General features: G+C 47.6%; 1 protein-coding gene across 1 annotated transcript in view; it reads left to right on the top strand.

Annotated features, from left to right (window-relative positions):
• BRINP2 (BMP/retinoic acid inducible neural specific 2) overlaps positions 1–17,020 on the top strand; it is a 93,771-nt gene that overhangs the window by 31,361 nt on the left and 45,390 nt on the right. Inside the window, exon 2 of the mRNA XM_077928223.1 lies at positions 16,271–16,611. Within this exon, the coding sequence (XP_077784349.1) occupies positions 16,346–16,611 (266 nt within the window). The 5' untranslated portion in view covers positions 16,271–16,345. The remainder of the gene's footprint in view (positions 1–16,270; positions 16,612–17,020) is intronic.

Here is a 17,020-nt window from a genome sequence, read left to right on the forward strand (position 1 = left end):
CTGGTGCACACCAACACACTCCTGCAACTCAAGATAACACTTCAGGCACTTTAGGCTTAATGCTCCCAACGTACAAACGGCGAATTTAAACAGGTACAGGCAGAGCCTTGGGCAAGTGGTTGTCAAAAGCCATGGGATGAATTGCAGCAGTTTAAAAGCAACATTTATAAAGGCCATTAGTAATTTTGAATGCTCAGTTTAACCTCATAAAGGGACTGGATTTCCAAGGCACCAGGTTTTGTGAAAACCTCGGTTTTAACTAGACTGTATTGCTAGCAGTAGTATAATAAGAATGGCACAGTACTGGCCATGGTTGCGACCCGGGCAGGGGCGAAAATGTGAAACATCACATGTTATAAAGGCATTAAAATAAATACTGTATTATTTTGGGTTCGCTATGGAATAATATTGCATATTTTCAAGATGTAGATGAAAAGCTAGGTACTTGGTAGCTCAAAGGCTTAGTGAGGTCAGGAAGTCAGACTGCATTGAATAATTGCAGCTGCTATAAACTCTGAATACTGGTAGTTGGCAAGGAGAGGATGAATCAGGGCAACTGCTGTAGATTCCACAGTGGTCAGATACCTACCCAGTAACTTGTGAGTAGGAGCAGTCTTTATCAGCATTGCAAACTTCGGTTTTCAACAGCAGAACCTGAAACTTTCCTTGAGTATTTGCAACGTTTAGGCCACTGAAGATGTCAACTAGGTTGATTGAAACACCTGAAGACTAGACTTACTACTCACTATTTAAGGCCATACTCATTATTTGACAAAATGTTCTTAATGTGTTAAAATATTTGGCATTGTAAACAATCTAATTTTATTTGCTTTTGAGTCCTTTGTGCATGAGGGGCTTTAAGTAAAGCATTTTGGAATCATTTCCCCCCCCCCTGACTTTCATATTGTTTTCTAGATTCCATTGGTCAGGAACATTTATCCCTTTGTTTTAGATTCTGGGGGAGGGTATTGAATTGGGAGTCTGTTCTGGATGCAGACATTCGTGTCCTTTTCCTGGGGGCCTGGATCCAAAGAGCTACTTCCCATGGGGTGCTTGTGCTCCTTTAGTGGATTTTATAATTTTTTTGTCCATCCCATACCACAAATTGCTTTTGAAACCCTCAGATTCAGGAGCAGTTTGCCACGAGTCACAAGAGCTTGTTGTTGTTGTTTAGTCATTTAGTCGTGTACGACTCTTTATGACCCCCATGGGCCAGAGCACGCCAGGCACTCCTTTCTTCCACTGCCTCCTGCAGTTTGGTCAAACTCATGCTGGTAGCTTCGAGAACACTGTCCAACCATCTCGTCCTCTGTTGTCCCCTTCTCCTTGTGCCCTCCATCTTTCCCAACATCAGGGTCTTTTCCAGGGAGCCTTCTCTTCTCATGAGGTGGCCAAAGTATTGGAGTCTCAGCTTCAGGATCTGTCCTTCCAGTGAGCACTCAGGGCTGATTTCCTTCAGAATGGAGAGGTTTGATCTTCTTGCAGTCCATGGGACTCTCAAGAGTCTCCTCCAGCACCATAATTCAAAAGCATCAATTCTTCGGCGATCAGCCTTCTTTATGGTCCAGCTCTCACTTCCATACATCACTACTGGGAAAACCATAGCTTTGTACTTCTTCCCCCTTTAATCTGCTTTTCCTCCTTTTGCAAGGAAGTTCTATAAGCTAAAAACAACAACATTCAACTCTTGCCAGTGACCTGTTCAAATCAGCTCAGCAGGCTGTTTGCATATTAAGCTAGCAACCTGTTTCTAGTCCACATACATGTAGTTTATACTGTGTTCTTGGCAACGCTTAAGTGTTAAAGGATTTAAATGTCTGAAAATATCTATGACTAGGCTTTATGCCTAGGCAAATTGTCCAGCAAGTTATAAATAGTGATCATCAACAGACTCCTGAACAAAGCCCAATTTTTCTTCCTTAGGACCAGATTTTCAACTTCCCATTAGGTTGCCAAAATCAATGGCCAGATGATCAAATTGCTCACTGGGTTGTAAATCATCCCTTTAAATGAAATAGATTGCGGTAGCTCCTTCCTGGTCCTGGGTCCCGGTTACAATTAAGATGGCAGCAGATACATATTAGACTGAAAATAATGATAAGAAGGATGGTCACTCTGTAAGGAAAGTGCAAGAACTGTAACACTCTGATGGGGATGTTCATGAATATGAGCAATCGCCCGTGCAAAATATACAATGGAGACAAATGGGGGGAGATTAAAATAATAAATGTTAATGATGCAAAAATAATGAGGCTGGAGTATAATGTGCTGTACGAGGCATAAGAGTAAGACAAAATTATAAGTAATGAAAAGCAAAGTTAATCCTATAGCTTAATTGGAAATAATTCTCACTTCTAAATCTTACACGCTTTGGTTGTCGGTCTCTGTAGGGTTGCTACCAAGTTTCCCAGACTCCGGATGGGTGGGGTATAAATAATAAATTATTATTAATTATTATTACTTGTTCTTTAATCATCACTTGGGCAAAGAGAAAAAGCAGCTGGAACAGGTGGTTGTGGGGCCATCTCTTAAGAACAGTGGGGTGAATCTTTGGTCTGGGGACCAAATGCAGGACTCCCCCAAGCACAACTCATAGTGACCCTCCTCTGCACCCTCCGTGGGTACTTTCGCCTGGCCGGAATGTGTGAAGAGATACCTGTGTAGGAACCTCTTGCTTCTGCATGGCTGAAACTAGACTCGGCCAATCCCTGGCATGCAGCCCCCCCACTCCCAGAAAGGTTGCCCACAAAGAAAGGTGGTCCTTGTGAACAGAAAAGTTACCCACCCCTGCCTTGAGCCATCAAGGCCACTATCCCCATTAATACCATCTGTCCATGGAAGCAGAAGTGCAGGGGTGGGCGCAGGGCAGGGCGGAGAAACATTTGCCTCTCCCAAGCAATACACAAGCAGGCCTTCTTTCAGTCCCACCCGGACCTGATGAGGTCATTTCTCTGCTCAAACAGAGCTGGTGCTAACTTCTAGTAGGGAGATGAGACAGCAACCCTACCCAGCTCCAGTAGCTCTGAGGCGCCATTTGGTGGATTCCGTCAGCTTCCACAGCCCATAAACCAGTCCCTAGATGTGATGGAGCAGCATCTCAACCCCTGATGTTCCTGGGGTTGTGCTTTGGCCCTACTTTGGCAAGCAATAGTGAACTCTCTCTTTTTTGACCCCTGAGGAAACGCAAAGCTGGTGGACAATTCAGAGGAAATTATTACTCTCCACTTTGGCCTTTTGCTCCCTGGCTCACTCCACCCAACCCTTGGCTTCATGGGTTGGTATTCAGGTAGCAAGGACAGGTCATGAGAGTTCAGCCTGAAGTTTCAAAGTTTTAGCCTTCAAAGGCAGAGATAAAATCTCAGGTTGAAGGCTGGAGCCATAGAAGAGAAGAAGAGCTTGGATTTGATATCCCACTTTATTACTACCCTAAGGAGTCTCACTAACAATCTCCTTTCCCTTCCTCCCCCACAACAAACACTCTGTGAGGTGAGTGAGGCTGAGACACTTCAGAGAAGTGTGACTAGCCCAGGGGTCTGCAACCTTTAAGACAAAAAGAGCCACTTGGACCCGTTTCCGAAGAAAAAAACAAACTGGGAGCCGCAAAACCATTGCGACATTTAAAACAAATATATCTCCGGAGCCGCGATCTGACAGCGGGCGGGAAGGTGACGTCGGGATGGTGCGTGACTAACGCACGCACCGCCCCCATGCAACGTCACAGCCAGTACAGCGCCCGCCACAGTGGGGAGTGCCGGGGCGCACAATGCGCCTCCTCCCCTCGCTAGTATCCGCCCCGGAGCCGCGGCAAAGGTGTAAAAGAGCCACATGCGGCTCCGGAGCCGCGGGTTGCAGACCCCTGGACTAGCCCAAGGTCACCCAGCAGCTACATGTGGAGGAGCTGAGATGCGAACCCAGTTCACCAGATTACGAGTCCACCGCTCTGAACCACTACACCACACTGGCATCCCATAGGGATGGCATGCTCTTCTCTCCTTGGTTTGAGGGCTTCTGTTTTTGTTCTGTCCTCGTGTTAGTAAAGCCTTTTCTCTGAACAACCAGGCAGAGCCAGTGTTTGTCCTCTGCCCCACCAGGTGCTGATCCCAACGAGTGCTATACCTCCAGTGAGCTTTGCTCCAGCCTAGAAGTTCCCACTGCCTGCCCTAAGAGGCACCACCCATAAGTGTGGGGCTGTGCCTCTGGCAACCATATACCCTGAACCTTCATCCTGTGGAGGAACTAGCTAGTTGAGAGGGGTCCTAAGCGGTGGAGCTTCTAGAAGGTGTCAGGAGAAGCTGGAACTAAACTAGCGGTTAATATGAAGATACGTCTTTTGTTAAGTTGGGGCTGCTCTGCACATCCTTTCTGTGGATCATATATCATGATTTGTGGTGTTGAGGCTATTCGTGTGGCTATACACTTCCATTCCATTTGTATCAGCAGTAGTTTTTGTTGCACAGTAGCACAAGAATGCCCCTCCAGATGGCAGAAATGTGGAAACATTGGAGAAGCATAACAAAACAACTAATAAAATGGAAAGGCGTGCCGATGCCCCAGTATAAATCCAATGGCCCATATAGTGTTTCTTGACTGAGTATGAGTGTGTTTAATGGTTTGAGTAACAACACATTGTTACCGTATTGTTAAAGCTATGGTTTTCCCCGTAGTGATGTATGGAATTGAGAGCTGGACCATAAAGAAGGCTGATAGCCGAAGAATTGATGCTTTTGAATTCTGGTGCTGGAGGAGACTCTTGAGAGTCCCATGGGCTGCAAGAAGATCAAACCTCTCCATTCTGAAGGAAATCAGCCCTGAGTGCTCACTGGAAGGACAGATCCTGAAGCTGAGGCTCCAATACTTTGGCCACCTCATGAGAAGAGAAGACTCCCTGGAAAAGTCCCTGGTGTTGGGAAAGATGGAAGGCACAAGGAGAAGGGGATGACAGAGTACGAGATGGTTGCACAGTGTTCTCAAAGCTACCAGCATGAATTTGATGAAATTCTGGGAGGCAGTAGGAGACAGGAGTGCCTGGAGTGCACTGGTCCATGGGGTCACAAAGAGTCAGACATGACTGAATGACTAAACGACAACACCACATCCTGGGAAGACTCGCAGCTCTTCCTCTTTGTTTCAGGGGAACTGTCAGCCCAAGGAAGGATGCCTGAATTATAGGAATAAGACACGTTCTCTTACCCTCTCATTCCAACAGCCCTTGTGCTCACTAAAGAGGCGACTTGGGGCTAAGATAGAGAAGACTCTTCTCCAAAGGAAAGGAAAATGTGTTTTAAATCCCTTGGAGGGCTGTGAGGTCAAACCTAGGAATAGCGCAATCCTTTCATCTAGGCCTGCTTGTTAATTACAGAGATGCCGATCAGGAAGCTCCATTTTGCACTTAAAATTGCAAGCCGGGTTCAACTTCTGTGCATGGAAGATTTCCACATTGGAATTGTGGGGCTTAAAAGACAGAGTGAAATCTCTCTGAGTTTATCAGGGAGACCATTAATCGCTCTGAGCTGAAATTTAAATAAAATCTGAGCCTTTTGAGATTGTCTTGCAACTGTAACAGGCTTTCCTTATAGCAGAAATGAAGTGAATTGGGTTGTCCATACCCACGCGGGAAAAATGGCTGTTGCTGTTTAACTGCCTTTGTGGGTCTTCTGCTGCGATGTCATGGCAACAAAGGGTTTTTGTGGGCCCCCAAGATCTCACTCTGCCCCCCCCATTTTAATAATAATAATAATAATAATAATAATAATAATAATATTTTTTAAAAATAATAATAATAAATTTTTATTTATACCCCCGCCCTTCCCGGTTCAGAAAAGCAGGCTCAGGGCAGCTAAATTTAAAACACTTAATTGATGCAACAAAAAACAGCATAAAATACAGTATAAAACGTAAATAACAATAAATTCAGAATTCAGCTTTATAGTTCCCATAGGTATCTCACTGTGCCCTCCAGAAGACCCCTTTAAAAAAATATTTTTAAAATAGTAATATTATTATTTAAATGCTCACCATTGCCCTGTTGTGATTCTTTGATGTCAAAACATGATTGAGCCCCAACCCCACCCACCCAGCTCTCCACAAAGAGGTGGCAAACCTTTGGTTTTTCTACTGGACCAGCAAAGGTCTGGTGCAAAGCACCACCCAAGGAAGCCCAGTTGTCAGCTGCCAGAATTGTGCAGCTTGTGAGCTTATTTCCTTTTCTCCTCGGTGGCCGGTGCTGCAGGGCCCTCAGGGGAGAGATGATCACTGCTGTGTTGAATTGTTTGTCACATTTTCCGTTTGGCTGCCTCGGAGTCCCCAGGGGAGTTCATTGCGCCAGGGCCCACAGGAGGTGAGAGCCGCTCCCTGTTTGCATGCGCGGCGGCAGCAGCAGGAAAAACAGCAGGGCGAAGCTTCAGCTTGGAATGAGCTGTCTCCGCCAGACAGTGGTTCTCTGGCAGTGGCAGAATGGGTTTGGTGCCCGGAGCGCAAGGCAGCGTTCTGGTGGCAGCACACAGGTGACAGGCTCTTAATGGAAAAAGGGGTCCCTAGGCATGGACTTTTTAAGGGAAAAAAGGAAAAGGCAGCAGTTTGCGCTTGACAGAAACAGCCGTACGTGGAGGAACCAGGCAAAGCCCTACAGGCCTCCTGTATCCATCCTCTCTTAGCAGGCTTGGCTGAACAGCATTTAAGGAGGAAGCTGGAAGTGATGTGGAGAGTCTCCCAACTGTTTTTGTGTTTGTTCAACTTTTAACACAGCCCATGGAAGATTTGGCCAGAAAGATGGTGCATATGTGTGTATGCTTGCTGGCTTGCTTAACCCTTTCCCTGCAGCCGTTTTTACAATTAAAAATCTCCCTCACCATCTGTTTTCGCACCCACGCGTAGATTCTTCTGTGGGGAGTAAAGAGGCTTGGAAAAGGTGATTTTAATAAGGCGGACAACCCACAAGGAATTTTTTTAAGCCTCCCCCTCTCCCCTTGCTACTCTGTTTATATTTGAAGCCAGCTTGGCCAATAATGATAGGGGAAATGCTTTGAGTTGGAGCCCAAGACATCTGGAAGGCCTGCACTGGTCTTCAGAGACCTACATTGGCTCCCAGTACGTTTCCGAGCACAATTCAAAGTGTTGGTGCTGACCTTTAAAGCCCTAAACGGCCTTGGTCCAGTATATCTGAAGGAGCGTCTCCACCTCCATAGTTCTGCGCAGACACTTAGGTCCAGTGCCGAGGGCCTTCTGCCGGTTCCCTCACTGCTAGAAGCCAAGTTACAGGGAACCAGGCAGAGGGCCTTCTCGGTGGTGGCATCTGCCCTGTGGAACGCCCTCCCACCAGATGTCAAAGAGAACAACAACTACCAGACTTTTAGACGGCATCTGAAGGCAGCCCTGTTTAGGGAAGCTTTTAATGTTTGAGGCATTACTGTATTTTAATATTGTGTTGGAAGCCGCCCAGAGTGGCTGGGGAAACCCAGCCAGATAGGTGGGGTATAAATAATATATTACTATTACTACTACTACTACTACTACTACTACTACTACTACTACTTTGGCTAACCCTGCTGTAAAGTGTTTAGCCTACTCATACCTCTTCCCTGATTGAATGCTAGAAAAATATTTAATGAAAGCTGAGATTTCCAGGATCCCAACTTTCTGTCCTTGATGTCCCATTTGGCATTTGTACCCCGAGGCCATAGCACAGGGGTCAGCAAACTTTTCCAGCAGGGGGCTGGTCCACTGTCCCTTGTGGGGGGCCGGACTATATTTTGGGGAAAACATGAATGAATTCCTAAGGCTCACAAATAACCCAGAGATGCATTTTAAACAAAAGCACACGTGCTACTCGTGTCAAAACACCAGGCAGGCCCCACAAATAACCCAGAGATGCGTTTTAAATAAACGGACACGTTCTACGCTGATTCCTGGACTGTCCGCAGGCTGGATTTGGAAGGCGATTGGGCCGGATCCAGCTCCCGGGCCTAGTTTATCTACCCATGCCATAGCAGAATGGAATACATGCAGCCTGGTTCGTGGCCCACCTGGTGCTGGCTGGTCTCAATTATTGGCTATGTGCGAGTGCGAGCCCCATTTTGAAACAGCCTTAGAAATTGCTCCCTAAGCTGTGCGTTATATGAAATAGCTCCTCTCATCCTGTACTTGGCTGGAGCTGGACCAGCCAGCATGTGGCAGGTCAAGGTTAAGGTGTGTTGGCTGTGTGGTCAGGAGGAGACACGCAGCAGGGATAGGTGGGGATGTTGGAAGCCAGTAATAACACCCGGTGGCAATGGCCATGTTGTATGTGTGTAGGAAGAGATGGAGCAGCAAGGGGTAATGAAGGCTTTGATGGAGATTCGGCGAAAGAGCCTGGTGGGGATCCAGAAATGAAATAGCAGGGAGTGCATTGAAAGTGCTGATTGACATACATTAGTAGAGCCCAGGACTGAAATGGCAGGAGGAGTGGGGTGGAGGGAGGTCATGAACAGCATGCGCTAGCAGAGCCATTTGAGGTCCTTTATAAGAGAACAGCAGGACTGTTACCAGTCGCATCCAGAATGTATTATTAGAGCTTCATGGGAGCCAAGGACTGGCATTTTTCTGCGGGCTTTTGGATCAGGGCTCTGCTGCACCGCCAGAGGTTGTGTGCAAGAGAATTGGCTCCAGGATCAGCCTGCCATACGTACTGTGCATGACTCAAGTGCAAAGTTAATGCAACATATGGAAATACCGTATTTTTCGCCCTATAAGACGCACTCCCCCCCCCAAAAATGAAGGGGAAATGTGTGTGCGTCCTATGGGGCGAATGCAGGCTTTCGCTGAAGCCTGGAGAGTGAGGGGGGTCGGTGCGCACCTACCCCTCTCGCTCTCCAGGCTTCAGGAAGCTATCCGCTAGCTGTGGGAGACCCAGCTCTCCCAGGGCTAGCGGAGACCTTGCTGGCACCCAGAAGCTTGGGGCGCGCTGAGCTCCCCACGCCCCAAGCTTCTGGATTAGTGCAGTGCTCCGCTAGCCCTGGGAGAGCCGCGCGGCTCTCCCACGGCTAGCGGAGACCTTGCCGGCACCCAGAAGCTTGGGGTGCGCTGAGCTCCGCACGCCCCAAGCTTCGGGATTAGCACAGCGCACCTGGGGGGGGGGAAATAAATCCCCCCCTTTATTCCCCCCCAAAAAACTAGGTGTATCCTATGGGGCAAAAAATACGGTAGTACTTCGTGTTCCAGCAACTGTTTTCCATCCACTTCCTCATATTTCTACCCAGTTCCGGGGCATCTTGGCTGGCATTTATTTATTTATTTAAAGAGGAGCCATGTTTTCCATGGAAGTCCCAGCACTCTTGTGCCCCCCGACTCTGCTCCTATGTGAGTCAAGTAGCGGTTAAGAAACAGCTCTTCCTAACCTGCCTTGGAATTCTGTGCAGCCAGGGCCTTCTTAAGCATATCCGGCGCCGTGGTGTAAAGCTCCCTCTGGCGCCCACCCACCCTCCTGTTTCCCAGAGTTTTTTAGGGAGGACGGCGCTGCCGGCAGGGCTGGAGGAGGCGGGCAGCGGTTGGAGGGCAGCTCCTCCGGTGGGGAAGAGGCGGAGGCTGGACGCAGCACCTCCCGGCTCAGCTAGACGCTTCGTGCCATGGTGGCCACAGCAGATGGAGGCTCCGGGTGTGGCACTGTTTCGGCGCAGCATGGCGGAGGTGGGCGAGGGCGGCGAGCTCATGCCGGAAGGTGCCGCGTCCAGCCTCTGCCTCTTCCCTGGCACCCTCTAGAACTTGGCACCCTGGCGCCCCACACCACTAGCCTCTATGTGTAAGACGGCCCTGTGTGCAGCAGCTCCCCTCCCCTTCCCCACCCCAAATTCCAGTACTGTACCAGGCTCTCCTCAACTGCAGCCCTCCCCACTCTGACTCACTCTGAATATGGCCAAATCAGTGCCATCCTCAGGACAAAGGGATATCCTGGGGATGGGGTGGGGGAAATCAGCTCCTGCCTTCAGGCAAGGCAAGGCAAGGAATTGCATAATGGATTTCTCTGTTACCTACAGGGAAAGGTTTTGTGCGCACTCATTCACAACAAGGCTGCTGCACAGATCATTGTAGGCTTGTATGCACCCCAAGTCCGCCTTTATAGTAATAGTCTGCCAACCAAAAAGCAAGCCTTGGAAGGTGCACTGCTTTTGCTATATTTGCATTAGAATGGCAAGCCACATGCTGTGATTGACATGTCTTGTTTCTCGCACTTTGAGCGGTTTATTATGGAAGGTGGTGATGGAGACCCTGTTTGCAGGTTTTGCATTTACTCTTCTGGCAGAGCTCTGCTTGCTCCCCTCGGGTGATGCTTCTTGCTCTGTGGGGGGGCTGCTTCAACCAAGGAGCCCATAAAGGTTAGTGGGCTGTTTGAAAGCCAGAATACAGCATGTGAATCAATTAGAGCTGATTGAAATACTTCTTTGCTGAAGCAACATGGCTGAGTAAAACTAAAGAATATTCCACTGGGGAGCAGGAGTCAATTTTCGTTAAAGCGCCTTGATTCCCCCCCCCCCCGCCCTTTCCTGTTGAATAAAATGGAATGGGAAAAACATCATTTTACAATAACATTTGCCCAGTGATGTGCATGTAGCTGGGTCAGTGTTTAATAGAATTGTTTATTTATTTCTATCCTTCACCTTCAACAGAGGGGCTAGCAGAGTAACAAGAAAGAAAACAGTACAATAAATAATAATAATAATAATAATCATCATCATCATCATCATCATCATACAAATTAATGCACTAACAGCAGATTGAAAACCATGAACTAAAAAAGCAACAGTCAGTTAAAACAGATGGTGTTCATAAAAATCTGAGGGCCTCAGCAAACTTACTGAATGAGTTCTGAGTGAGCAATGAATTAATGTATAGTATTTGGAACTGTTTTACAACTTTGGCATGCATTTGTTTAATAGTAGAAGGGATTACTGGCAGTGGAAGAGCACTTGGGTCTTGCACTGATAAAAAGTAGGAAGCAAAAATAATGAACAAAGAGAATGAATTACATAACCATAGAGCAACACATATGATGGATCTCAATGGATTTAATAACCAAAAAATTAAGTTGTAATAACAAAATTAAATGGATCAACTACATTTTTTTAAAAATAAAAAATGCTCATTACTACCAGGTCTTGATTTAGTGTCTTCCTTAGCTCCCAGTTTGAAACGTTAAAAAAATCCAAAAACAGAATGGACACTCTGAATTTTAAAAACAACAGGTAACGAATCAGAACAGATTTTTAAAAACTAGTTAATTTTTTATTAAATACTCAAAAACACGATGGTTTATAACTGCAGGAAGGCTCTGATAAACCTTTTCTCATTAATATCTCCTGACACATTATGTTGTACTTTCTCAATTGACGGAAATTTTCTGCATCGTTCATTCCCTATTTGGACAGAAATCTTCCATGACAGAGATTACAGTTCTGCACTCGAACAAATGTGGCTTGATGAAACCGCTAACCTGATCAAAAGTGAAGGTGAGGCAGCCGTTGGGGATGGGGGAACCAAGCCACTCTTTTCTCCTGAGAGCAGCAAAGAACTGTCAGGCCTTCCTTCTTAACCTGTCAGCTGACCAAACTGGCTCCTAACAGCATCAAACTGTTTGGACCAGGGAGAGAGAGCCAGTGGGCATCTCGCTGGGTGTGGTTGGACTCTGGCTCCCATCAGCCCCACTCAGCAAAGTCAATGGTCATGGATGATGGGGGCAGTAGTCCGACAACATTGTTCTCCATCCCTGGTCTAGAGTTGGAGACCTTTTCTGATCTACAACTTGCTAGCCACCGATTCCAGACTGAGAGGCAGCTGCTCCATGCTGCCCCCGCCCCCCCACCGGCTTTTGTGCCAATGCCTGCAGCAGCTTTTGTTTTAATATGCAGGGATTTGCTCAATCTCGTTCTTCCTTTCCATTTATCCCGTGTTCTTAACAAGAAATTGTGTTGCTGTTTTTCTCCTGCTACTTTTCCCCAAAGCAAGCCTGCATACCAATTAAACCAGAATGGAGTGGCAGCTATGCTGCTCCATGACGTCCTAGACACATATCCAGCCCAGAAAAGGATAAGGTAGGGTAGGATAAGGTTAAACAGTGAAATCAGTAGAACGAAAATAAACCTCATAATGGGAAATTAAAAGAAACTTCATTGGATGTTAATGACAATATGAATTGAAATGTAAAATACAATCAAGGTAACTAATGGTATCTGTAAATGAATATAGACAAACAATAAGACATGTATATAGAGAAATATTTATTTGTATATAGACACTGTACGGATAAAGTTGAAAGAAGAAGAACAATATACAAAATCGATAATGTGAAAAACTTAGAGACGACATAAAAAAGCCAGAAGAAGGAAGGAGGAAAGTCAACTCGGAGTAAATGCAAATGTAAAGTAATGTGTATATGTATAGTATGTAATCATAAAATCAATAAAGATTATCTTCAAAAAAGAAAGAAAGGAGGGTGGCGGTGTCAAAACACGCCCTGCAAAGAAAACACACCCCATGGTAACAGCATCCAGGGCCCACTGGTCACGGGCTCTGTGTGCCACTTGTACGCCAGGGTAGGAAGAAGAAGAAGAAGAAGAGTTTGGATTTGATATCCCGCCTTTCACTCCCTTTAAGGAGTCTCAAAGCAGCTAACATTCTCCTTTCCCTTCCTCCCCCACAACAAACACTCTGTGAGGTGAGTGGGGCTGAGAGACTTCAGAGAAGTGTGACTGGCCCAAGGTCACCCAGCAGCTGCATGTGGAGGAGCGGAGAAGCGAACCCGGTCCCCCAGATTACGAGACTACCGCTCTTAACCACTACACCACACTGGCTGGCACCACACCACATTGAGAACATCAATGCAGCATTGTCTCCAGGGCAACTTCTGCCCCACGTACAGTATCACTGCAGTGCCTCTCCCCAGTGGGGAAATAAATACAGGGGAAAAATCAAGAATTTGGCAAACACAGAATCAATTCAATATTGCCCCCTCCCCAAATGAATAAATGTAGACTTAAGAACAGAAAGCAAAACAGGTGTTAACCAACAATAAAGTTTGTGGTGCTGGCCTTGCCGCACTCCAATGAGTCTGGCTTAAATACTGTTCCGAGGGGAGGGCTCGAAAATGACATACAGCTGGCTCCCATATCCCTACTCCCGAGGAGACTGACAGCAGCAAAAAGCAAATGTCGGGGAGGGTAATGATGGCAAGTCTCTTCCCCAGCCTCCTGGAAGTACCAGCTGCTGGTGCAGGTCTTCTTGCAAGCAAAGAAACAACAGATGTGACAAAGTTATAGCCCTTTTTTGAAGGGCATCGGGGTGGAGTACATCTCGAGATTGCTAGCCTGTCACCTGAGTAGAGAGTTCCATTCAGATTTTAAGCTGCTAAAGCAAGGGACTATTCCCACCCCCAATCTGACTCTGCCTATACACTCTGCATATTGATGGGGCATATAAATAAATGAATAGTAGCAGTGATGGTGGTAAAGGTCCCAGAATTCGTTCTATTCTTGCTCTTGTTTCTTCTGGAGTGGGTGGGAAAACAAAATGTTTGTACTTTGAGAAAAGAACAGAATCACACACAGACTCGGAACTGAAGACTCCTGTGAGCAGATTTTCAAATGCTTCTCATCTACAACCGGGATGAGATTTGTACGCGAAGCAAAGTTGCTATCACACCAACCTCCTTGAAATAATCTACACATCTATTTTAGTTCTGAAATAGAAGTTGAATTCTGCAGGGGGCAGGGAAATGCTGCCCCAGACTGGGAGTGAGAGATGCTCTTTCAGCTGTTTGTTTATATTGTGTTTGTTTGCTTTGTCTGTCTGGGATTTATTTATTTTATTTGTCTAGCTGGTTTGGCAACTGGCGCTGTGATCCTGGCAAATTATTCCCGTTGCTGTCAATCAGCATTTCATTTCCTCAGCAACTGAGGCCTTAGAACAAAAGAAAAGAGCCCTTCGCTTTTGCAGGGCGCGTGATGCGCCGAATTGGGGTTGACAGTATTTTATTTTTAAAAGGCTGGTGCTCTGGGAGGTGGGGGCATGGCAGGTGCCCTCTTGCAGAACAAGTGGGGCATAACTAAGTGACAGATGGCTGGCAGGTAGAGAGGACTCTGCCCCAGAAGAGGAAGAGAAGCCGCTTGTGACGGATAAATGCTGGATAACTTTGGGGGTTGTTTGAAGAATGCAGTGGTTCTGTTGCTGTGTCAGGATAAGCAAGGCTTGAGACTACCAGGTGGCTGGGGGCATCTCAGCCCACATACCTGCAATGGATTGGTACCGACCAAATCATACTCAGGGTAGACCCAACAGAATTAATGGACCCAAGCTAGTCATGCCGTTGAGTGTCAATGGGTCCGTCCTGAGTTATAATATTGGCTTATCCCTGGGGTCGGCAAAGTTTTTGTGGCTTGGGCCGGTTCACAGTCCCGCAGACACCGCGGTGGGCCAGAGTGCGTGTGCACGCATGTGCAAACACTATTTCCAGTGTGGAGGAGGCGTGCACAGCTTCCCATTGGCTGCAGGAGCTTCTTGCAGCCAATGGAATGTCAGCATCGCCCTTGAGCCAGTGCCACTAACTCATACACTTCAGCCCCGACTGGGCTAGGCGAGCTGGGTAGCACTTCCAGAGACCACCTTCTGCACAGGAACAGGTCAAAGTGCTGTGGACTCACAGCTTAGTGTTGTGAGCACCGGATTCACTCCAACAAGAAGACAGTCGTTGCACAGCAGAGTACAGCAGAGTATAGCAGAGCATAAACGACTCAGAGAGCAGCTCTGTAGAATATCTTCTTTTATTCTATCTACAACTATAATACACAACTATGTACAGAGCTAATTGAGGTCTAAGCAAAAATGCTGAACTGCACTGAGTGTCTGCAGCTGCTCTTAGCAGCAACCTTATTTATACACACGATTTCTCTCTAACACTCAGTCTCTCTCTCTCCGACACTTTGATGTGAGGCTGGAGCAGAATAAGTAGAGAGCAGAAACCGCCCCTCCTCTCTGGAGAATCAGCAGAGAACATCAGCAGATTCTTGGATATGGGAGGGGTGAAATCTCCTCATGGGAAGCCGGCCAGCGTTGCGGAAGGCAGTCCCCGTTCTGCTCCACGCCGGTCCACATGGGCCCATGAGCCTTAGGTTGCCGACCCCTGGCTTGTGCTATAGCCCTATTAGCAGCAGGGCTACTAATTTTCAAGCAGCCACTGGAGTTGTGAGCTGCTTGAAGAAGCTGCTGTAGCTGTGCCCTTAAGAACAGCTGGTATGATGGCATTCAGAGGAGGCAACATCTTGAAAGTCCTAAAGGCCATCTCCCATGCTTTGAAAAACTTCACCTGCCCATTTCTGAGCACCAGGCTGCTCTTAAAAAGCAAGAGGCCAGGCCAGGCCACATACCCGGTCAGTTGTCAGCCTAAATTGTACAGATGACCGGGTTAAATGTATGGGAAGTGTAATGATGCTTCGAGCCACGCTGTGCAAGTGCTTAGTGCTTGCTATGACCTGAGTGAGCACTGCCTCAGGTGTCTGGCCTGGGATATATATGGAGAGGATGCAGATGAGTAGCAGAGAACTTGGTTTGCATGTGGAAGCTCCTGGGTTCATTCTCTGGTAATTCTAGTTAAAGAATCTCAGGCACCAGGCTGGGACAATTCTTGCTGAAATCCTTGGAGACCTGCAGTCTCTTGGAGGGGCTGGCCATAGAGGACTCAATGGTCCCATTGTCTTGGAGAAAGTTGGAACAGGTGAGGCTGGATGAACCAGGGGGGTGGCTCAGTATAAGACAACTTCATACATTCGCTGCAGCTCTCAGCTGTAGCACCTGAACCTCCTTAGGGGGAAAAGCATAGGAACATTGGCACTTTGCTTCTACCCTATCTTTTTGCCCCAGATGGCCCTGGATGAACAACAAAGAGATGAAGCACTTGCAGCATGGAGACCACAAGGGCAAGTAAGCACTCCACTTGGGATCTGTGTGCTTTAGTCAGTCAAGCCTGGTGCCCCCAGGAACTTCAAAGGCCCCTCGTGGATCTGACCCAGCAGTGCTGCCACTCGCTGCCCCTGGGTGGCTGTTTCAGCAGTGGGCATGCGCCAGTCCTGCTTTTGAATGGGAGTGAAGGTTGGCTCCCATCTGCCCTCCTCAGGTGGCAGAGTTCCTCAGGTGGTAGTTGGACCCCGTGTTGTTTACTCTGTTTTTATTCTGCTTCTCAGAGAATTACTGTCTCTTCCTTACCTCAGTAAAAAGGGGATTGACCCATCTCCTTTTCCTTGTGCCTTCGCAGTGCAGGAAATCCTGAAGGAGCGCCGAGAGGGAAGGAGTGGTGAGAGAATGAAGAAGCCAACCGAGCAGGAGAAGCATGAGGTGGCAGCGCAGCGCTCAGTTTAACGGGCTCTGGCTGATGGTCCCATGGGTGTCCTCAGTATTGGTCCTGACTCTGGGGTGCTGGGGGCTGGCTGCAGCTGTTGCCACACCACACGAACAGCATGCCTCCACAGCCTCCTCCAGCCAAGTACCGCTGGACTGGCTGCTTACTGATCGAGGACCATTTCACCGAGCCCCAGAGTATGTTGACTTCATGGAGCGCTTTCGGCAGGGTTTCGCCACCAGGTACAGGATCTACAGGTAAGCCAAAGAGACGGGCCGGGATTTTTTCCATCAGTTCCATCACCAGCACATCTCACCTTATGGACTGAAAGGGGTTACCGTAGATTCCGGCATATAAGACGACTTTTTAACCCCGGAAAAGGGGTTTAAAAGTCAGGAGTCGTCTTATGCGCCGGGTATGGGCGGCGCGGAGCGGAGCCCACCCCCCGCTGCTGCAGTGCTGGCGGCTTTCTCCTGGTGCGGAGCTGCCCAGCGTATTAGGCGACTGGGCTTATAAGACGAACCCCCAAATTGCAGCTGCCAATTTGGGGGGTCGTCTAATACGCCCAGTCGCCTAATACGCCGGAATCTACGGTATATAGAAATGGATTGAATCCCTGTATTTCTAGACCAAGCTTCATCCCAAGAGGATTTCAGGGCAGCAGAC

This window comes from Podarcis muralis, chromosome 5, assembly GCF_964188315.1.
Source record: "Podarcis muralis chromosome 5, rPodMur119.hap1.1, whole genome shotgun sequence".
Lineage (NCBI taxonomy): Eukaryota > Metazoa > Chordata > Lepidosauria > Squamata > Lacertidae > Podarcis > Podarcis muralis.